Here is a 24543-nt window from a genome sequence, read left to right on the forward strand (position 1 = left end):
ATGCTGCTTGGACTTTACATTCATTCCTATGTGACACTCTCCACTGTTGCTCTGAGTGACGCTCTCTGCCCTGGTAACTTCAGCAAGATTTAAAATTTATTTATTTATTTATTTAAGTTGTTGCTCCGCGCGGGCATTCTTTAGTTGCGGTGAGTGGGGGCTACTCTTCGCTGTGGTGCGGGGGCTCCTCATTGCCATGGCTTCTCCTGTGGAGCATGGGCTCCAGGCGCATGGGCTTCAGTAGTTGCAGCACATGGGCTCAGTAGTTGTGGCTCACGGGCTCTAAAACACAGGCTCAATAGTCGTGGCACAAGGATTAGTTACTCCGTGGCATGTGGGATCTTCCTGGAGCAGGGATCGAACCCGGGTCCCCTGCATTGGCAGGCGGATTCTTAACCACTGCGCCATCTAGGAAGCCCCTTGGCAAGATTTAAATAGAACTTCCATTGTTAGAGATCTCATGCCAGCAGGGTAAATCTGAACAAAATCCATTGGTGACTCCAGCCAAAAGGAGAGGTGATGAGACACAAAAATGAAACCCACCTTATTTCCTACTGGTTATCTAGTCCTTTAAATGTGTCCCTAAAACACTGATTTTAAACTTTCCAGACACAAACCTGCTGCAATCCAAAGTTAAGAGTGTGAAAATTTCCATCATGCCAGGCTACTAAATAGTTTTCAGAAGTAGAAGTCACTGCCGTTCCTCTCCCTTGGCCAGGAAAAAAAAAAAAAAAAAGCCAACAACCCAAGGTACCTCAGATGACCCACTGCTTTCCAGGGCAGTCCAACCTTGCTGTGACCACTTAGCCATAAGCCCCCTAGCAGAGATTGCTGGGTGTGTTCACTGCCCTCTCCCAGTATCCACACCCCTTATTAGGAGCCCTAAGACGGTTAAAAGTTGCATAACTCTAGAATTACTCTGGACCTGGGTCCAAAATTAAATGCACTGTTGGGATATTGGGCATCCTTGGAGGCCCCATGGGGAAAGTCATCAGAAAGCCCAAAGCCCTTTCCGGGCTCCAGTACTCCCTGGCAGGTTGGTGGGAACCAGTTTGTGCATAAAAGCCAGAGGTAACACAAGAGTCTCACCACAGAACTTGGTAGCTGGAAAGTCGGTTTATTTGAGGTACAGAACGCAGGAATTTGTCAGCTACAGAAAAGTGAAGTAAATTAGGGAGAACAAGGAAATTACTGGCTGGGAGACAGAGTTATTATGAAAAGCTGATTTCACTGTCCAAAAATGTTAGCCTGCATTTATTCTCAAAATTATCCAAATATTTCAGCAATTATCTATTTATATGGTTGTTTTCTGAATATATCCTTACTGTTTCTCTCCAGTCTTTTATACAGTGTGAAAGTGATTTGCTTTTGAAACCATTTCCTCACTTTTGTCACAACCTTTAAGGCCTAACCTACCTGCCCCTCTAGATCCCAGAAGGTCTGGACTTGGAAAAGGGTTTCAACAGGCCTGAAATGAAATGTCCTGAAATAGAAAAAAATTTTTTCACTTTGCTACACAGTTAAGTCTGATTTGCATTTTTATCATCTCCAAGAGCCACTGTAGACAGTGATCCAAGTGTGCTTTTAAAAGATATTTCTGTTTTCTTGTAGAACTCCAGGCAAAGATGTGAAACCATTTTCTCAGTTGGAACCAGTTCAATACTACCTTGGCAATGCAGAGTTTGCAAACCAACTTCTCTGTTTTGTACATTTTCAAAAACAAAGCTCGTAATAATGAGTGCATGAGTCATTCGCGTGGAGGTGACTTATAATTCAAATTGAATTAACTGTAAATGCAAGCAATTTGAAAAAAATGAAGCCCTTATGTTCAGTGTTGTCACTACATTTGTTAGAGATTTCATCACTGTGTGGAGGCGTTTAGTTCCAGGCTAACATTTGGACAGATGGAAAGCTCCCCTGGAGCATTTGGGTCAAAAGAGCCAGCTCCACCCGCCTGGCCTTCTGAAGAGCAGAGCAGGCAGCCCCCAGGACCCAGCTTCCCCATCTCACTCGCACCAGGCGGGACAGAACACTCCCTGCATTTGCGAGGCTGCAGCAACAAAATCAGTGAGCCGCTTATGAAGTCTCCTATAAATTAGAAAGTGCAGGACAAATGTTTCCTTTTGTTCTTAATATTATTTTTGTTAGTATAAACGGAGTTTTTCTGTGTGTGTTTTTTCCTGCAGGTATTTTGGTAAGCCTGATCCAGTATACTCAAGATATCAAATGATTAGTAATCTTTTCAAAGTAAGGAGAGAGAGTAGAAGGAAAGAAGAGAGAAATGGGAGGAAAGGAGGGAAGTAGTGAGGGAGGCCACCACAAATGCTCAACAATTGGATTCAACCATATTAAGAGTACATAGCCAATCAACATCATTGGCTATACACTCAAAGAATTTTCACTGTGGGGAAAATGCTTATTGATTTTATGATAAAAGGCAAACAGCATGTTTTCGTCTGTAGAGTAAAAGAAAAAACTAATTGCAATAAGAAAGAATGACACCAAATTAATTACAGCTCATTTTTCTTTTCTTTTAAAAATATTTTTCTGCACTTTCCAAATTACCTTTCATAAACATGTTTAGCACTTAAAATCATAAAAAAATAAAATAAATACAATACAATACAATATAGATCTCGCAAGAAGCATGGTGAAAAATGGAAGAGAACATGGGGATGACTCACTACAAATAGAGGACACGCATGAGATTTTCCGTAGAACATGTAGGTGACTCACATTAAGCACCCTCTCCTTGGGAAAGGATCCTGGTATGGACCACATCTAGGACATATAATGGCCTCATGATTCACAGATTCCAACACATTTAGGAGCGGCAGCATCATTCTAAGTTGCTGTATTACTGCCTCACTGCCATTCAACCACAGAGGCAAAAGTAAGGACGATTCCCATTCCTGGCACAGGAGGGAAACGAGGTGAGACATCCACAGCTATAACTGACTACATTGTCCTTCATCCACATGCAACCTGCAGATCCAATTCACAGAGCTTTCTAGAACTAGAGACATTGTAGCCTCCCTCTAGTCAAGGCTCTGCCTCCCCACACTGCCCAGCTGACCTCCAGTCCTATGGATTTAATTAACAGCCAAATGCTCACGACTCCTAATTTATTTCTCCAGTCACATCCTGTCCTCTGAGTTCCTCCTACCAGGTCTCTCCTCAATTGTCACCTTAATAGGATTGCATATTTTGCACATAAAAACACAGGAAACTCTGTCAAACCTGAATCACAAACAATAAGCAAGTTTTTAGTTGAAGTATGTTCCAAATATAAGCTTACCAAACCGAGTCTGCAAGCCATATCAGGCAAAAGAGCAAAACTTTCATAACTGTCAAGGAGAGGGCTGAAGGAAAAGAGAATGTGGAAACGGTGGTGAATATCTGGGATTAACCCCAGTGCATTCTTGGAAGACAGGAGTCTAAAAAAGTAACAGATATAGGTTGACCAGAATAAGAGGCAAAAGCCTTCTGGGTGAAGTAACAGCTTAGACAAAATCACAGCAGTGGAAACTAGCAAGACGTTGACAAAGAACAGGAAGCCCTTCTCTTAGAATGAAGGAGCAGACAGAGGGAGGAAAGTTGGGCCTGGAAGGACCATGAGGGGCTGACTGGTCTTCCCTTTGGAGCATCTTTCCTCCCAGCCCCTGCGTCTGTGAGTATTAACTATCTATGTCCTGAGGTCAAATTCCTCCTCCTTCCCCAATCTTCTCAGCAGGAACTTCTCCCCTCTGTGCACCTCAAAAAGCACTTTTTGGACACTGTTTTCAGCTGGAATGACTCATGATCCTACTACTCTACCGTATTTGAGGGCAGAGTTGGTCTTGCCCATCTCTGTGACATACGCAACACTTTATGCACAGTGGTTTCTCCATGCATGTGCTTCTCTGAATGCTAGGGAGTTTACATTTTCTGGGATGATAAATGTGGAGCTCACAGTCCTGGAACACAAGGTGGACTGATCTCATGGGCCTGAGCTACGGGGTCTCAGTGAAGCTGGCTGGGCTATGTCCAAAGCAGTGCCCACCAAAGAGGGAGTGTTCCCAGCCAGGTCCAGGGTCCAGGTCAGATGCACAGAGACGTCTGTGGCAGAGACAGGAGCCCCATGATATGATGGGAGTTCAGGTCTGAGAGTGGAAAGGGCAGGCAGCATAGCAACACACTGGTTCAGAGCAAAAATTCTACAGCTTGCACACCCCAGTGGAAGTCCTACCTTTACTACCTACAACCTTGGGCAAGTTACTTAACTTCTCTGTGCCTTCATCCAAAAAGTTGAGGCATCTGAAAAATACTGTGGTAGTCTTTACCTTATTGGGTTATTCAGAGGGTGAATTAAGAGAACTCCTATAAAGCTCTCAGCAGAACGCCTGGCACAAAGTCTCAGCTTCAATGTACTAGTTGTTATTACTGCTGTCAGATCAACAGCATTTCCCCTGTCAGATTATTACCTCCTCACTTTTTACAGAAGTAGACTCTGAAAGGGGAGCTTAGCACCAACTGCAGCTTGTGTCTAAGATATCCCATGGCAATTTTTAATTGTTTATAAAAGTGTCACAGATAAGATTTGTTTAGACATCTTTAGTATTGTCAAGTGAGTCTACAAATTTCAAGAATATAAAGAAATCTTCTTTTATTTTTTATTAGCAACAGAGGATATCTGGCTTTCAGTAATGGATATTTCTGGCCAGAAGCTAGGATACAATTTAGAATTCATATTTGGACTTTGATTATTTTTTTTTAGAAAATAATTTATATGCACTATTATTTTTACTTGAGTGATCCTCAAATTTGTTCATATAACAACTCCAACTCTTAAAAAAAAATCAAGGGTTTGTTAAGTGCCTTTTGTGTGCTAGATACTCTGTTAGTTGCCAGAAAAACAAATATTTTAAAAAGCCATTACAGTAACTCCAAAATGCTGGGCTCATAGGCCAAAAAGGACAATGAGAGCACTAAGTTAAGGATAAGGGAATCTTAAAACAAAACAAAAGCAAACAAAACAAAACTAAAAACTGGTATTGATGGACCTAGTGAGAAGACAAGAATAAAGACACCGGGTGGGACCACATGGGAGCATAGTATTGACATATATACACGAACATATGTAAAATAGATGGCTAGTGGGAAGCTGCTGCATAACACAGGGTGATGACCTAAAGGAGTGAGATAGGGAGGGTGGGAGGGAGGTTCAAGAGGGAGGGGATACGGGGATATATGTATACATATAGCTGATTCACTTTGTTGTACAGCAGAAGCTGCACGGCACTGTAAAGTAACTATACTCCAATAATATAATGGAAAAAAAAAAGGATAAGGGGATACCTATTTGAGGAGATGTGAGTTGGGGGCGGTTAGTGAACTCAATCTGAAGCAATGTCAGGGTGTCTAAATGGAGATGTCCCACAGACAAGTGAGGATAGAAGATTTAAGAGAGAGCAGTGTGGGAAACAGAGTCTGATGAGCCAGCCCCTCACTGGGAACAAGTGAAACAATAAGAGCAGCTAAGCTCTAGTAAGAATACAGGCGGCATGCTCCCTCAACGGGCAGAAAGGGGAACCCGAGGAGCAAGACAGAAAACAACCAGCACATTTGCAGATAAAGCTAGCATATGGAAAAGTTACAGACCACAACTCGCAAATATCATGCAAGGAGCATATGGCCTCCCTCTATGACACAGGGCTGCACAGAAGGCGCTGGCAGGAGACGTGGTAAGGACAGTGCTATCAGATGTAGAGCTGGTAAGAGCCAAGGGAGTGAAGGTGTCTGCTTGCAGCCACACAGCTCAGACCCAGTGAGAGCTGGAACTCAGGCCCTGTGAACGCTACCAAATGCCTTCCAGCGGTCCACCTCCTCCTGAAGCACACCTTGATTGCTAAGGGGCTAACTACACACTGCAGTTGACACGCAGTCGAAAGCTTTCTGCTTTTTTGGCTGCTTCCTTATACCTGGCCAGGCAGACTTCAGAAAGACAGAACATATGAAAGTCAGGGGAGTCCATTTTGCTGTCTGTTAGTAGTTCTTTCATATTTATACCTATTTTTATCTATCTACCTAACTATCTATCTTGGGGTGAGGGGGTGGTAAGGGAGGAGACTGGAAATGCCCAGAGATTAGCCAAGGTATAGCAGGAATGAAAGCAAAGGTGAGACTAGAATTAACACAGGAACAGATGAGACCAGATATGGAAGGGAAGGCAAAGAGATGCCAGCCTTGCTCAAGAGCAGCCAAGACAAGGGAAGAAGCAGGAAGGGAAGTTGACAACCACAGGAGTAAGGCAGAGAAAGGCAGAACCTGGCATTTCATTTCTTAAAGGTAGTTCCAGCACCACATGGGACACTGGTTCAAAAACAGATTCCTGGGTCCCAATGGAGGACCAATGAATCAGAATCTTCTGGGGGCAGGTCCCCAGATTGAATTTTGCTGGGCTCCCTGCACCTGGAGATTCTCACAGATGTGAGAATCACTGAGCTAGAAGAAAAATCACTGAAAATATAGTTACTATTCTTATTGTAGTAAAATACACATAAAAGTTACCATAAGTTTAGTATAGTTTAAGTAGTGTTAAGTTTAGCGTATGGTTTAGTAGTGTTAAGAATACTGTACAATCAATCTCCAGACCTTTTTCATCTTGCAAAACTGAGACTTATACCCATTACAGATTATTCCTTAAATGACTCTGCTAAAGCTCTGCTAACTATCCTAGCTTTGGAGCTGGTATGTACCCCATGGGGCACAGATACAACTGTAGGCATCCAGGTTTATGGGGCAGGGTCTAAGCTGGATTGTTGTCAATTACTTTGACTACCACCCCTGATTAGATTATCATCAAAGTAAAAACTCCAGATACCATAAGAGAAATGGTTAATATTCAATAAATATATATTAGAAAAAATATTAATTTCATTTTAATTCTTGTGCTCTGAGACATGTTTTGGTATTTGTTTATCTTTTCATTTAAAATTTTGTCACTTGGAATTCTTGCTTCACATGTGGTCAACACTGACACATATTCAGACGTTGCATAATGCACTATTATGTCAGTAGTCACTGGTACACACATAGCTGCACACACATTTTTATGGACAGTGGCAAATGTGCCACTATGTTGATTTCCTGTCATTTAATATTTATTGACAAGTCACAATATGCGGGCATTGAGATGTTTTTCTATTCAGAATTCAATAACCAGGGTCAAACCTACCTAATGAATTGCTTCTGATTTGAGGTCCATGGTCAAAAGGCCTTCAGGTTTAGGGCTGCTTTGTGATTTTACCAAGTCCTCCCCCTTGCATTTTCATATTGCAAGTCAGTTCTCTGTTGTGAGGATTATGAGTGACCATTTCACTTACTGCAATAATGTACCTCTCGGAAATGTTCTTTATGTGTCTAATGTTTGTAGTTACCCTGTTGCCCCCCATTAGAAATGTTCTTTTAAAAATTAAAGCCAGAGAAGAATCAAGATGGCGGAGTAGGAGGACGTGCGCTCACTTCCTCTTGCAAGAGCACCGGAATTACAACTAACTGCTGAACAACCATCAACAGAAAGACACTGGAACTCACCAAAAAAAAAGCCACCCCACATCCAGAGGCAAAGGAGAAGCCACAATGAGATGGTAGGAGGGGCACAATCGCGTTAAAATCAAATCCCATAAATGCTGGGTGGGTGACTCACAAGCTGGAGAACAGTTATACCGCAGAAGTCCTGAGGGTTCTGATCCGCACGTCAGGCTTCCTAACCTGGGGGTCCAGCAACGGGAGGAGGAATCCCCAAAGAATCAGACTTTGAAAGCCAGCGGGATTTGATTGCAGGACCTCCACAGGACTGGGGGAAACGGAGACTCCACTCTTGGAGGGCACACAAAAAAGTGTGCTCACCAGGACCCAGGGGGAAGGAGCAGTGACCCCATAGGAGACTGAACCAGACCTACCTGCTGGTGTTGGAGGGTTGCCTGCAGAGGTGGGGGGCAGCTGTGGCTCACCAAGGAGACAGGGGCACTGGCAGCAGGGGTTCTGAGAAGTGCTCATTGGCGTGAGCCCTCCCAGAGTCCACCATTAGCTCCACCAAAGAGCCTGTAAGCTCCAGTGCTGGGTTGCCTCAGGCCAAACGAAGACCAATGTGGGAAAACAGCCCCACCCATTGGCAGACAAGCAGATTAAAGTGTCACTGAGCTCCACCCACCAAATCGGATTAAAGTTTTACTGAGCTCCACCCACCCAGCCCAACCCACCATCAGTCCCTCCCATCAGGAAGCACCCAAGAGCCTCCTAGACAGCTTCCTCCACAAGAGGGCAGACAGCAGAATCAAGCAGTATCAGCAGTATTTCATCTTGTGGAACTGAAAATCACAGCCACAGAAAGACAGAGAAAATGAAAAGGCAAAAGACTTTGTACCAGATGAAGGGACAAGATAAAACACCAGAAAAACAACTAAATGAAGAGGAGATAGGCACTCTTCCGGAAAAAGAATTCAGAATAATGATGGTGAAGATGATCCAGGACTTTGAAAAAAGATTGGATGCAAAGATCGAAAAGTTGCAAGAAAAGTTTACCAAAGACCTAGAAGAATTAAAGAACAAACAAACAGAGATATGCAACACAATAACTGAAATGAAAAATACACTGGAAGGAACCAATAGCAGATTAACTGAGGCAGATGGACGAATAAGTGAGCTGGAAGACAGAATGGTGATAATCACTGATGCAGAAAAGAATAAAGAAAAAAGAATGAAAAGAACTGAAGACAGCCTAAGAGACCTCTGGGACAATGTTAAATGCACCAACATTCACATTCTAGGGGTCCCAGAAGGAGAAGAGAGAGAGAAAGGACCTGAGAAAATACTGGAAGAGATTATAGTTGAAAACTTCCCTAACATGGGAAAGGAAATAGTGACCCAAGTCCAGGAAGCACAGAGAGTCCCAGGCAGGATAAACCCAAGGAGAAACACGTCAAGACATAGAGTAGTCAAACTGACAAAAATGAAAGACAGAGAAAAGTTATTAAAAGCAACAAGGGAAAAACGACAAATAACATACAAGGGAACTCCCATCAGGTTAACAGCTGATTTCTCAGCAGAAACTCTACAAGCCAGAAGCGAGTGGCAGGATATATTTAAAGTGATGACCGAGAAGAACCTACAACCAAGAACACTCTACCCAGCAAGGATCTCATTCAGATTCGAGGGAGAAATCAAAAGCTTTACAGACAAGCAACAGCTAAGAGAATTCAGCACCACCAAACCAGCCTTACAAAAATTAAAGCCAGCCTATGATTTTTTTGTACATCCATGTTGTATGGCATCTCTTTAACACATAATCCTTTCTTACTTGTAAGCAGTGCTAAATAAATTTGCATTTAAATATTATTTAAGCCTGATTTTATAGTAAGTAATTAGATTCAAACTGTGTATCATGGTCTACCATGTACAATCTTTTGTTTCAACAAATAAGATTCTTTATTTTACTATATATATTTATTTATTCTTTATTTTACTCTGCACATAGTGGACTCTGCATATAGTCCACTATATGCAGAGTCCACTACAGACTTAAAAATTATCATTAAAACCCCAACTGAAAAAGGGAAGGGACTTCCCTGATGGGCCAGTGGTTAAGAATCTGCCTTCAAATGCAGGGAACAAAGGTTCAATCCCTGCTCGGGGAACTAAGATCCCACAGGGCGCAGGGCAACTAAGCCCATGAGCTGGAACTACTGAGCCTGTGCCACAACAAAGATCTCACGTGCTGCAACTAAGATCCAATGTAGCCATATAAATAATAATTTAAAAAAAAATTTTTTTAAGAAAGAAAAAAAGGGAAAAATCCCTTTTGTTAAACAAGCATCATAAATAGTCACTCTAATTTGCACAATAGTACAATATGGCTCTCTTTTACATATGGAGAAATAAGAGGTACAAAGAAATTAAGTACTTTCCCTAAAGTCTCACACACAGCTACATAAATCAAGGAGTCTTCTTACTTAAAAAAGCATTTCAAAGAGATTTGATTTTTTTTTGTTAACACCTTGATGTATTAAAAGAAACAAAAATTTTTTCCTTCCTCCCTGAGGACCATTAAAATCTCCCAAGAGATCCCAGAAAGGCTCTGGTCTTATTAAAGATGTGGTATAAAACATATGAAAATATCAGCAGAAATGCTTCTGTAGTATCAGTAAGGTCTGTAGACTGTTAATGAAATTTCCCACCAAGAAAGATACAGAGAGCAGAGGATGGGAATAGACACAAAATCAAAATCTATTCATGGGTGAGCCAAATTTAAACATTTGCAGGAGATCCTATGAAAACAGTGCTATTAGTTGCTGCTTTAAAAATATGTTCTGTGGTATCAAGGAGATAGTGCAAGTATCTTTTTTCAAAACTGTGATTCAATGTATATACAGACAAATGTATATTACATTATATAGTCATCTCTCCAAAGGCCATTATAAAAATCGTCAATAATGGTTACCACTGGTTTATACGTTTACATAGTTTAAATTTCTTATGATGAGAATTAATTATTTTGAATAGAAAAATTCATTTCTACAATTTTAAAGTTTAGTAATTAGATTTTCTACTTTGTAGATTATCCAGGTCAAATTTTTATTTGCAATTAATTACAATAAATTTTCTCAGTAGACCAATTATTTCTCAGGACTCTCTCCCCCAGGAACTATTTGTGCATCTTATATATCAAAAATGAATTTTAATATTAGTTTGGGACAAACACAGCAGGTTCTAAAAACATTATACTTTAGCCTAGAATTTATTTACAGGTTATCTACCACTTTGGAGTTTAAAAGGATATCTGAGAATTTAGTATTGTTGTTTTTGCGATAAACATTAATATTCCCAAGTGTGCTAACCACACGTAAGGCCCTGGTGCTTCACAAGATACTGAAAACATGACTTGATTACATTTAATTTGATTCCAATTAAAAAGCACTTAAGAACTTTCTACTGAATTAGATTACACTGAATGTTTCTATAGACGACACGTCATTATCTGAGGAAGCCTTAATTTAAAATGATCACAAAGAGTGAAAAACACTGTTCATTTTAATAAAACAGGCTTAATCCCATATCATTATTTCACAATTGCATGCTGTAGGTGTTGGTTTATTAAATAAATGTACAAGGGGACTAGCCAAAACATCTATAAAACAAGTGCCTCATTCAGAGTTCCCCCAAGACAGATCTGGTCACATCGCTTTTAAATCTTAACAGAAACCAGAATACTGTGTAAAAAAAAAAATTTAAATAGAAATGAAGAGATCATATCAAGACACTGAACTGAAAACACTGCCTTTTTTAACTGAATTTTTAAGCAGTGAATTTTACAACCAATTAAAAATGAAAATGAACTTCTGACTTATAGTATTAAGTAACAGTAGCCAAATAAGTGCAAAGTGCCCCCACCCACAGGACTTCCCAAAACATAACATCTTCACTTTAAAACAAAGAACTACTTTGAGATCAAATTAGTATATATTCAAATCAGGACAAACTGAAATTTTTTTTCCCTCCCCAACAGTGTTAAACAATTTTCTAAAGTGTTATTATTTTACAAGCCCCAGTTTGTGTTAGAGTTCCAAAAGGGGAAAATAATGATTAAAAACAAAATGATGATTGAAAACAAATGTCTAACATTAGTTATTTTGTACTAAGCGTAAACTGCACAGCTAGCTTGCATTGGATAGAGCTCTGCAGACACATCTGGCATGACCATCTCTGATATTTCAGGAATAAAGACAACTTTGTGGTTTGTGGTTAGTGATTAAGCACCATGTGAACTTGTATGTGTTCTTATAGAGGAAAATCTGTAGCATTTTGAGCATTTCACACTTGTAACAATGTCTTTATTATGCCTTCCAGAATTAATGGACCTAAAATCAGTGACTCTACGATATATCCATTGGATAATTAGAACTCTAAGGACCAACAAATAAAACACATTATTGACTTTTAGATCTTCAATCAAACAAATATTTACAGCTGCAATATGCAAAAATTATTTCCTTTTAAGTTGGCAACATCTCAAAATCTGTACTACTGATCTGAAGCGTATCGGGTTCATCAATACCTCCCCCCAAATTAGGATTAATATATAAAAACAATGCTACAACCTTTAGCACAACCCGCATCTACCCTCACAGGCTAGGTGAGTCTCCTCTGAAGACAAATAAAACTTCATAATTATAAGCTCTTTTGAAATCAGTCTGCCTGACCTTGAGACCAAGAACAGCAGAGGGGGTGAGGAATAGTGACCCAGTTTAGTGACCAGTAGCTATAGATATCAGAGAATGTGCTTGTTGTCAATGATTGTTGCTGAAATCTGTCTTTACCGCACTGGAACAATCAATTTTGTAAATGATTGCAATAATCAAGGAAATTGCCTAATTTATAAATCCTTGCATACAGCATTTTAATGGATTCCTCCATTTTAATGCTGATGCCTTCAGAGCTAAATGAATTGTTGTCCAGGCTGTCATTACACAAAATGATAAAAACATTCGTCTGGTAGGGAAACCATATCTCATGGATATTCAGACCCTCAACCCATAATCACTCATTAGTGATTTCCATGAAAGTTTCATCCTGCTGAGCCCCAGGAAGAGCAAAAGAGCAGGCTTCTTTGTATCTGTGTCTTGGTGGAAATCCCTGTTACAGTTTTGCAATTTGAACAAATTACATTTCACTGAACTGTAAAGCACTGGATGCCTCTCCCAGTTCTCAGAGCCCTACATTTTAATAGTTTTTTTTGTTTGTTTGTTTGTTTGTTTTTCCTCTCTCTGTCTCTCTCTCCTTCCTAATGCTGGGGCCATTTTTTACCACCTAACTCAGAGTCGGCAGCCTCTGCCACTCCGAGCTCCCAGATCGTGAGGTGTATCAACACGATGATGCTGGGTGCACTACAGCAAATGGGTGACGTCCCAGCCCTTACAGGTAGATCTACAGACTCCACCTGGAAACCCAAGCTGCACACTTAGCTCTTTCCCTAAGCCCACCACACAGAGATTGTTCTCAGTTAAACCCTGGCCAATTGATTCCAGCCAATAGTGTGCTGTCAGTACTTTACTTACTGCTCAATCTCACTAACCTGACATTTATGGTGCACTGATTGGCCTCTGTCAGTGGTGCTGGTTGTAAATTCACTTTGAAAAGCTTTGTGTTAACAGCCTTCAACCAGGCTCCAAGAAGAGTACGAACAGGCAGCCTGACAATTGCTCGACCTCCTGCCCTTATTACAGTGAGTAAATCAGGGTTTGAGCCATTAGGCTGGAGCCTGGGGCCTACACAAAAAGGATTGACATGACGAAAGGTCAACCTCTGTCACACATGTGTAACAATTTGGATAATGGAATTCTGTAACTTATCTGAGCGAGGTGGCAAATGCTTACAAGGAAAAGTATACGCTGTTCTGGCTGCTCTGGCTTTTATGCTAAGTAGTTATACCGGAGTCTGTATTTCTTGTGTAAATACACAAGGAATGTCTGAACTCATGAAATCTTGGAGTATATACGATTCTAAAAAAGAAAGAAAGAAAAAGGGAAGGCGAAGCAGTCTCACAGTGGTTCCATGCACCACATTTTTTAGAATTGCCAGACACCAGTGTATCACATCCACCCCCTGAAAAAGAGAATTTTGATACTGTGGACATGATTCCTCAGCTGAGTAATAGGCAGTTTTTCATAATCAACCAAAAATTTTTAAAACTCATAATATTATACGACAACTATAAATGGTTTCCAGGTAATACAATAGATTTCCTTGAATAATTAAAACTGCCTCAGTTGACACAGTGAAATTAAAAGGCTCCCCTGCAGGCTTCTCTGAACCAGTGTTACCAAAATCGCATTTTCATCAGATCACTTGCGGCCACGCAGTGACTGGGGAGAGCAGGTTTCATCTGTCCAGTAACCTCTGCGATTCTGATTTTAATTTCCATACCCTATTTTTAAGGCAGTGTAGAAAAAGGGAAAAAAAATTATGTGATGTAAGAAAATATGCAAGTATGGACCAAGAAATACTTGTGAATTATTTTCCTCACATGGACAAAATGCTATCAAAAGAAGCAATCTGTAAACAGATAAACTGAAATGACCAATGAGAAAAATAGTCCTGCAGATACAGAACATATTATTCTTTGTAAAGTATTTGCAATTAAAACACTGTAGTGTCACATGCATACTTGGGTTAAACTTCACTAACATGAGAATTTCCAAATGGCTGTTATCATTTTTTTTAAAGCAGAGTCATTTTTGCACTTAGAAAACCAAGGGTGGCATTTGGTACATAAACCAAGAGGGCCACGACTTTAAATGGATCTTTTCAAAGCCAACTTTAAGTACTAAGTTTTGATTTTTAACACAATGCTGGAAACCATTCCAAGAGGCGGCAGATGGTTTTACAGTTTATGTAAAACTACAAAATGCTCACACTCGATCAAATGGGCATCACTATAAAAGACATCTTCAAATCAAATGAGGCAAAGCCAAAGAGATACACCAGCTGTTACTCTGCATAATTAAAAACATAACAGTAACATTACTATGGTTTATTTTGAAGGAGACATTATTTGGATTTCATGAAGTCGATATACTCAAAACCAAATGACAAGCAGTCTGGTATATTAAATGATAAACTGCTAAGAAACGCAATTTTTACTTCAATATAGCTGTGACAGTTACATAATTCTACCCCTGGTGTTTTGGTGAATCAGGCCAAAATGAGCCAAGCAAAATATGAAGTATAGAGTTACTATCACTGGAACAATTTTTAAGTGATTTTAATTGAATTTAAAGATGATTTTTATTTAATTTAAAATTATTGTTTTCAAGTGATTTTCTTGAACATCTAAATATATACAAATGGATACAGTACTATATATGGAGTTGGGTTACTTATGGAACTATACATAATACATTTAAAATATGAAATCAATTCATTTCCTTCTAGTACCAATTACCTGTAATGGCTTTGAAATATAAACATTTAGCAGCGTGTAATATATTTTTAATATTGGTTTTCATTAATGTCTTTGACCTAAGCTAAACAGTAATGATGAAAAATAGACCATTAGCTTCAAACTCTTATTAAATCTAAAATATTATGGCACAAAATCAAACCACAAAAAGGACATTATGTTACCCCCTTTGATTTTCTGAAGAAAAATAATGAAGGTTTCTATGTAGTGCAAATGAAAATGAGATACTCAAATTTACTCAGGCAAAGAGAAGTTCTGTAAAATTAACTCCAAAGTAATAGAAAGTACTCCAAGTATTTTCTAGTACCTCCACTGTAATCCTAATAAGTTACTACATTATTTCAATTAACAGAAAAACTTTTCTAGGGTGAAAATAAGTGCAATTTATTTTGTCAATGTTGCTAAAATTTCTCGTCAAATCAGACTCTGAGTTGAAAGTCTTGAGTAATTCTAGCCTATCTTAAACTTATTTAAATTTCCATATTTTCTTCCAGTAGAATTTAAAGTATACACTGTGTACATTCCTCAGGTCCAGTCATATTAAGTTCTGACGTTAAGCAGAAAGGGGAAACCATGTGCGACTAGATTAATTTATCTCAAGGGAAAAGGGGCACGTTAATAATTGAGATAATGTTTTCATAAATGTTGGAATCAAGTGTGCCTTTTCACTTCTTTATTAGAAAACACATTAGGACAAAATTATCTCACTCTCATCAATAAGACCTAATTGCTGAGAAAGACTATGTTTTCTTTGCAAAATGTTCAGAAAGATGTTTCCCATTATGGCTAAATAGCTAGAAATATATCATGCATCCAAGTCTTGCTGGAATAAATGTATATAAGCAAGGCAAGTGATTGTTTAATCCATCCTGTAATATTTGTTTTAAACTATCTGAATTTATTATTTGTTGTAAAACATTAAAATTCTGATTCTAAAAGAAATTGGCCCAAAAAATGACTACTAATTTGGCTTTTAGCTTGTTAACCTCCTTAAACTGCAAAAAAATTTTTTACCTTGACTTATTGCTTAAAAAAAAAAAAAAGAAAAACTCTTAGAATTTCCCATGATACCCAAAAGAGTCAAAACATAATGAAGGTAGTAGAATGATATTTAACTTCCTTTAAATGTATTTTTATGAACCAGGATTATACACAAAGAAAATATTAACTAAAAGATGATAGCACACTTACAAACCAATCAGAAAAGCTCTCTGTAACTGATGTATGTTAAATATTAAAAAGTCATTTTTCTACCAAAAAAATAGAGCTTTTAATGATTAAACAAAAGGAGTAACTAAGGTGAATCTGATTGTTTCTGTAATAAGCGTTCATGTGTATAATAAAGTACAACTATACTAAAAACAATGAACTGTAAACTGAAACAAAAATCCATCATCTACTTGGAAACAGTGACGGGAAAGATTAGCAATCCATTTATTGTACTGAAATAAAGATAACCGACCTTGGTAAGATCCATCAGGACCTGAGTATTGAACTCTAAATATAAAGACATTTTTTCATCAGCAAGTGACTTGAAAAAAATGTGAGAAAGAGAAACGATTCCAGTTGACTTTTAAAATGAAATAGTCATGACTCAATTGCTTTTAATTTTTCAAGATCTGCTTTATGTCAATCTGATATTCTGGAAGATATCTTTAAAAGTATGTTTTCAAAATGGATAATTATTACATGAGTCATTAAACAATTATTGCCAAAAGTTTCCTATAGGCCTACAGTGTATTCCAATTACTGATTCTTTCTAATATAAAAAATAAAATTAAAATTTTTTCACAATAAAATTTAGATTTGAAAGGAAAAACTAACATCTGAGGAACAACCCAACATTTAGAATTTTCTTTTATAAATGTAACAATACAAATAGTCACATTTCATTAAAATAATAAATCATAATGCTTAAAAATTAAAAATAAACATACTTCATATCTTAAAAATAATTATACTAGTAAAAATCTAAAACCTATTAAAGTAAGTATTTTATCTTACAAATGGACAGTGGCACTAAGTTACCTGACCCTGGTCAGTCATGTTTTATATGATCTCCCAGGAGTCTGACACATTTTACATGGTCACAGTTTTAATCTCCCTTCAATCCCCTAAGCGCATATTATTGTAACTATTCTTACAGATGATAAAAAATAAATAGATTATGCCCTTTTTTACAAGTAGATCGTTTAAGCATAAACCCAGCAAGCCTTTTTTTGCTACACAGAACAAAGTCTATGCACTACCCCCCAACACACTCAACTCACCCCAAAAAACAGGTAAAACTCACTTTATATCCAACAAAGTATCATCAACAACAACAAACTAAATTCCCCAGTCTCTTTACTGCAACAGAATTTTAACTTCATCAAGTACAAGTAAAGGTACAGAAGAAAGGCTCCACAGTTTTCAGTATTGATATATATCATCACATTCTATCTGTATAGTGGTCTCCTGCCAACATCCCAACCATCCAAAGCCTTTTAGGAAAACAAAAACCACCAGCAACAATAAACTATGGGGTTTTTTTTTTCTCACGTTTATGGTGTTGTCCTCTGGTACTCTAAAAATAGACAGGCACTAAACCCAAGGCATCAGAGGACAATATAACAGTGCTCAGTTTTGACATTTTCAGATAGAACACATCTGTACCACTAAACAATTGCTTCACGAATTCCCCAGAAAAGTATTGGCAGACCTTTAACTGTATGGTATAGAGTTCCTAATAATACCACTGGAACATGAAAAGTGCCTGGAATTGTTTTATCAACTTTAAACCACATTGGAGGTTACAACTAATTAGTCAGAAACAAAACCAACTAGGAAATATTTCAAAACCAGACGCTTTGATTGTTTCCCACTTGTAAGCTTTTCATATCCAAAAGCTCTAACATGTAACCTGCCTCAATGTATCAACCATTTTCTCCTGCCCCATTTCCCTATATAAAATGTGTTAAAACAAACAAAAAAACACTATTTGGTAATATAAATATGCCTCTTTTTTCCTCATTCAAGAATCCTATTCTGAAAGACTAACAGTGTATAATTGTTGTCCAATAATAGTTTAGGTGTGAAATGGAACCTAGGAGCCTGGTGGGTACAGTGCACCCATGGACAGCTGTAGGGCACACAGCCCAATGGCCACCATGTGGTCATCCAGGGCTGTTTGAGGATGAGCTCACAGATTTAGCTCCTCCCCCATCAGAGGCAGCTCTGCAGACATAGGCCTTAGTACCCCATTGCCAATAGCCATATAAGCATTCTGGAGAACAAGTCATAGTGCTGGCCAGAGTGGGTGCTCAGCAAAAACCTGAGTGGATTATTGAATTGCATGAATTTAGTAAGTGACTATAAGGCGGCTTGCAATGAAAATGATCATCTTGCAGGCTACTGAGCTACGTATGGGGGGCAAGCTGTTGCAGAAATGACCCATTAACAGAGCCCTAAGGTCCATGCCCACTTGGCCCCTGGCATTTAAAAAAGTTTGTTTTCTGGCTAATCCCACTCCATTATATTGCCTGGTCTCAGTCAGATTTACACATTGCTAAAGGGTAAGACTTCTGGCACCTTATTTTAATAACTCTCCGTGGTGGAAGTATCTAAAACTGGTGGAGGGATAACCTACATTAAAGGTCTGTCTCTTCAGGAATGGACCTCAGTAATGAACCATGAAGCTTTGGGACAGATCGCAGGTTAATATTTTTCAAATACATTGTTGATTTTTAAGTAATAGCATCAGGTAAGATTGTACCATTTAAGTACTATGAATTGGGTTATACTAAACTGCTCGGAGTTTTCCTGTGGTATCTTGTTGAAGACTGAATAATTGCACTTTGTCAGAGAAGCAGCAGAATTTGTGGTTTCTGATTAACAATATAATTCTGCTTTACTCTGGGCACTTTGAAAGTTGTGAAACATGTTACAGTCTCTCACATTCAGCGTTTACCAAATCGTTTTTATCTGAGGAAATGCGGCTGACTCTCCTTTCTCCTGTTTATGCTTATGTTCCTTCCTCCCCAGTGGGCAAAAACAAAAACAGCCTGTTGGACGAGCTTAAAATAGGTCACAAAATTCACCTAGTTCACATCCCAGTGCCCAACCACCTCTGTTCTATCTCCTCAGGTGTTTTCTCTTTCTCAAGATCAAGGGAGACCAACGGTCAAATCCATCACAGCTGGAATGGAACTTGTTAAGATGATTCCATCTTCAGAAAACCTGTAAACCCTATCTTCCTAGCTGGGTTGCTGTAGTGGCTGGGTCTGGCTCTGCACCTCTTTACGGTAGGTGCTGCAAATACCAGGCATTTGCATGACTAGAGAAATCGAGTCTCCACTACCCTCCGGGGAACAAGGGAGGCTCCCTGCCGGCCAAAGCTCCGGCTGCAGGCAAGGTTCTGGGTGGCGGGCGACTTACCTCCCAGAGATGCTGCGTGTTCCTCACAGCGCCGGCCTGCACCTTCTCCGGCGGCAGGAGCACGCCCTGGAAGGGCCCAATCCAGGTGCCCTGCTGGATCCTCTGCGCCGCGCAGATGCCGTAGGCCAGGCCGGGCACGGTGCTGGTGCACAGACACACCTCCCGCGGCAGGTCCCGCAGCCACTCGGGCAGCTCCGGCGGGGGCGCGGCGGCCGCGGCGCTGCTGGTGCCCACAAGCCGGCGCAGCGAGTGCAGCGGCCCGTGCATGGGGCACTCGCCGTTGCGGTTGTCCGCGCACATGTCGCAACCTGCCGGAGACACGCGAGAGGGAGGGAGGAAAGGCAAAGGGTTAACCCCGGGTAAACCCCGAGACAAGAGCATCCCCGCCAGGTGAGCCACCTGTGAGGGAGGTGACGCCGCGAAGGCGCCGAGGCCACCGGGAGCAGAGGGAGAGGCGACCCGACGCGCTCCCTGTGGAATTCGCCGCACCCAAATCCACCTGGTACGGAGTCGAGGCCCCGGGAGTCCCCCCAAAAGCCTCCCGAGCTGGGTGCGGATGGCGGCGGCGTCTCCAAAGACCCGACGGCTCGGGGCTTCTCCTCCCAGCCTCTACCCCTTTCTCTCCCTCTTCCCTTCTGCCTCCAGCTCCCCCTGACCCTCTCCCCTGTTCCCGCACGTTCTCTCTTAGCGGTGTTTCAAGGTGTGTTTATCGTTGTACTAAGAGAAAAGTCGGTCTCTCGACCAACCTTATATCTCGGAGAGATTCTACCTTGATCGCCTGGGTAAGTCTGGTTTTCCTTTCTTTAGAATTATAGAGAGACTTTCAAAATCACCAGAGCAGGCGGGCGACCCGTCCCGCGCTGCACGCCATCCCCACTCCTCGACCCACGCTCGCCTCCCCCAAGAACGTCCACGCGAGTGGGCGGAGCCGGCCTTGGCCCCGCGGAGCCCCAGTTCTACACCCCCGACGCAGAGGGCGCACTGGCGCTAGGGTCTCTCGAGAGCCCCGGCAGCTCCCGCTCTGAGCGCTCCAGCCAGGTGCGGACGGGTGGGGAAAGGGGGGAGGGGGAGTTCTGGCAGGTTTGGGGTACCCTATGCTTGCGTGCAGGCTCTTCCCGGAAGCCCCCCAAAAAACGAAGAGCAAATTTAACGATCAAGATAATGGGTCTTTAATGATGAGGATAAAGGTTCAATGGAGAGGGCCCCAAATCCTGCTCGGATGGTTGATCCCGAGGCTAAATACGACTATTTTGCGTTACAAACTAAGTGAGAGCTGTAGTGAAGCCTGCTCTCTCCTCTATGTTCCTCAGAGCAGCTGGTGCGCGAGGTGACCCCCACCCTCTGGGGCGGCCGGCCGTGGACTCCCAGCGTCCCTCCACTCAAACTGGGCAGGAACAGGCCAAGCAGCAGCGGGAAGCAGGCCTGCGGCGACCATGCTGTCGGATCGCTGCGCCCTCCGGGTTATTAATGGGCCTGGCGGAGCCGCCGAGTCTGCGCCCCGGCCTGGCGGACCTGCCTCTGGGAGGCGGCCTCGGCGCCCGCCGGCGAGACCGGCCTCCCTGGCCCAGCCCCCCCTGGGGAGCCGCGGCGTCCCTGCGCAACAGAGCCCTGTGGCCCTGGGCCTGATATCAGGCGAGCCCCAACTGGTGGAGATGGCAAGAACTGGGCACCAGCGGATGTGCCAGCGCTAGGCGGCGGGTCGCCCTCTGGGCACCTGCTTCCAGCCTTGGTTACTGCCAATCCTGTTGGATCGTCCTGGGTGTGCCCTATCCGTGCTTGAAAAACTGAAATGCCCAAAGAACTTGTGATAAGTGAGTCACTGAGGAAACTTCGAGGAACACCTAATCGCAACCCAGCATGGTGAGCGAGCGATCCCCCGTTTTGCCCTTTGCTTCACAGCGAACTTAAGGTTGACTATGTAAGCATCCTATCTCAGTGGAGAAGGGTTTCCAGCCCACTGTGCCTTCCCCTCAGTCAGCTACTCCTCCAATTCTCCCCAAAGAGCCCAGGGAATGAGAGGACCTTTGACTGCAGCTTCTTGAGAGTGTCCCCAGGCCTCTCAAGTGAAAAGTAGCAGCTGGTTTCTGCAGGTACTGAAGTGGCCATGCCTCTTGGACCTCCATCACACAAAGGACCCCTCTTTCAGCAACACAAACTAATGTCAGAACTATGCCAGGCTCTGCTTTTGACCCTAGGGCCTAAATGGAGGGAGGTATTCTCACCCTTACCCATAAGTCAACTCCTCCAGAATGCATACACTTCACACACCCTCTCAAGCTTCTGATTGTGAAAACAAAAACTTTAAGATAAGGGGGGGATGGAAAGAAAGACAATAAAAACTCACAATTACCAAGTGCCTCCTGTGTGCCAGGCACTTATCTTCAACCAGACAACCACCATATTATTTAAATATCACGATTCCCATTTTGCAGATGAGGCAACTGAGGCTTCATGAGCAATGTAACTTGACCAAGGACCAGAAACTAGAAAGTGACAGAGAAGGGCTCACAATCAGTTCTGTGTAACTCCAAACCCTCCAAACCAAGAGATCTATGATTAATGAAAGTTGGGAGAATTTTATATCCAAACTCATAACTCAATCAATATAACTGAAATATTTCACTGAAGTCACTATTTGGGGGCTGCAAAACTGTTGTAGCATGACTGAATTAAAGAGATTTCTCTCTCCCTTTCCCACACTCTTGGGTTTGGGGAGGTTAAAGTAAGAGGATGATTTGAAAAGTAAGTAGATAATGTCCATAATTTTGAACTGTAGTGCTTACTTCAGAAATGGCCTTTCAGCACCTTAGCAAAAACAGCTTAAAACAAATGACAATAAGCAAGGCAATAGGCCCATAAAAGTAAAAATAAATCACCCCAGGGAGTTAAGACTTTCCCTTTCTGGTTGGCTCAATGAAACAAAGGGTGAAAAGAAAGAGCATTTGGTATTTACTCCCTAACAGTCCATACCAGAGATTCTGTCAAGTTACAAGATCTCCACAACCTGTAACATCACACCAACTATATCAGCAATAAAATAAGATGCAAAGGTGCCAACTCCAGCCACCACCCACACAGACGACAAGCACACTCCTGTTATTTGTTATGCATGATAGCGTATGGCTAGTCCTTTCTCTAAGAAATCCTCTAACGCACTTGTTCAACTTATTAAATTTCATTTGTCTCCATGAAGTGTTGAAATGTTTAATAATACCATTCTGCAGAGTGACAAGCTGAGGCTCTCCCAATATGTAAAAGAATACCTGCATGGTAAGCAAGGCCAATCCACTATCCATTAGTCCACCCAATATGTTTTCTTCTTTTATAAACCACTTCATGCTATTTCAAAATACTGCACCCGAAAAGCCTACCGATTATGTCAAAATACATGTTATATCCTAACATTACTGTTTCTTAATACACAAAACTTCCACCACTGAAAACATGTGGCTTCTGACTTATGTCTTGGAGTCCCAAAGGAGCTTGAGGATGGCTAAAATAAGTAACTGATTACCTGGGGTTGACAAATGTAGCCCAAGTGGACAAACATTCTAGCAGAGTGTTTTCTAGACAGCAGGCCACTAACACCTATATGAAAAGATCTGAGGGAGAAGTGGGCTAGATACCTAAAACTACACATTATATATATATATAATACATGTATTACAGCATTCCAGGCCAAACAATAATGTGTCTACTTGTATTCACATAGAAGAGGCAAATAAATGTTCCTACTTTCTCAAAATCAGGGTTTTTTCACAGCTTCATAATTATTATTCATAAAGTGGTGTCTGTATCTGTGAGAGAGATTATATTCCCCAAGCAACATACTTCGAAATGCCATTTTAGCATTAGGGAATATAAGAGGTCATGGTCTCTTCTCTGTCTTGAATAGATCTGTTAATGCTCTTGTTTATGGGTCTCTGAATAAGAGAAGGAGGTATCATTAAGTTATAGACTTGCTCACCCACTGGCTTCAGAAGGCCAGGCCAAGTGGAGGGAAGACCAGACTTTCACCGTTCCCTCCTCATCCTTCAGTGTTGTTTGAATGTTTTTACAAGGGCACGTGCGACGCGTGTAATTGAAAATGGATCTATTTTAAGGTAAAAGGGGCAAAGCAGGCCAGAGCTCTCTGATATCTCATTTCTCGTTCTAGGAAAGGTGAACTCTAAAACGTTTCAGGGCTCTTCTGCCGTCTGCAGAGGTGGGCAGGCCCGCGTGGCTGCAGGCGGAGCGGGGACCCGCGGGACGCGCCTGCCGCGCTGGGCCTTCGCTCCCCAAAGCCTGTCCGCCGCTTTGCCTGTCTTCGCGTGTCCTCCGGAAAGGGAACCGAGGAGCAGCTGTAAAGCCTGCCTCCCCGCCTGGGCGGCGGTAACCGCCGGGCTATAAATTCTCTGCGACCGCCGCCGAGGTCGCGGCCCTCTGTCCCGCAGGCCAAGCCCGGCGGGGCCGGCCGCCCATCGATTCCTGCCCGGCGACGGCGACGCGGCCCCGGGAGTGCCGCCTGCTGGCAGCTCCGCGTGCTTCGTGGTGGGGGCACTGATCCTTGGGGTCGCCGAGGGGGCTGGCCGACGGGGCCGAGGGAGGGCGGAGTGCTGTGGCCGGGGGTCTCTCGCACCAGAGTTCCACGTCCCCCTCCAGCCCGCCCTGCCCGCGCCAAGCCACCGGCTGGCTGGGGTGGCGGTGGACCGTGAGCGGGGTGGGCGCCAGCCCCCCCCCCCCCCAGCACTTAATCTGAACGTTGAAGGTCTTGCCCCTTTCCTGCCAACGAAGGGCTCTCTTACAAGACCCGACGTGATGGCCGCCCGCCGCACTCTGGAGCCCCTACCACCCACCCGGACCACTTCCTCCACCGGGAGGGGGTCTTCTAGGCCCCGGGGAGCGGGTCTAGGAGCAGATGCAGAGGCGAGGCGGGCCGGGAAGGGCAGCCGATTGTGGTCTCGCCCCCGCAGGCGGCCCAGATCGCGCGGAACCTTCTGGGGGGGACTCTCTCCAGGCAAGTTTAATAAGACTTCCCCATGAATCGTCGACGCCCTGGGCTTTCCCTACTCCCCCCTGGCTGCCGGCTTGGCCCTGGGACCAAGAGGGAGAGGCAAAAGGGGGAGAGAAAGAAAGAGGGAGGAAACGTG

At 42.2% G+C, this 24543-nt stretch overlaps 1 protein-coding gene across 1 annotated transcript in view; it reads right to left on the reverse strand.

Annotated features, from left to right (window-relative positions):
• Positions 1-24543, reverse strand: part of PRDM6 (PR/SET domain 6) — a 100089-nt gene that overhangs the window by 69905 nt on the left and 5641 nt on the right. The window contains exon 3 of the mRNA XM_057749148.1: positions 19415-19722. Coding sequence (XP_057605131.1) covers positions 19415-19722 — 308 coding nt within the window. The remainder of the gene's footprint in view (positions 1-19414; positions 19723-24543) is intronic.

Source organism: Hippopotamus amphibius, chromosome 1, assembly GCF_030028045.1.
Source record: "Hippopotamus amphibius kiboko isolate mHipAmp2 chromosome 1, mHipAmp2.hap2, whole genome shotgun sequence".
Taxonomy (NCBI): domain Eukaryota; kingdom Metazoa; phylum Chordata; class Mammalia; order Artiodactyla; family Hippopotamidae; genus Hippopotamus; species Hippopotamus amphibius.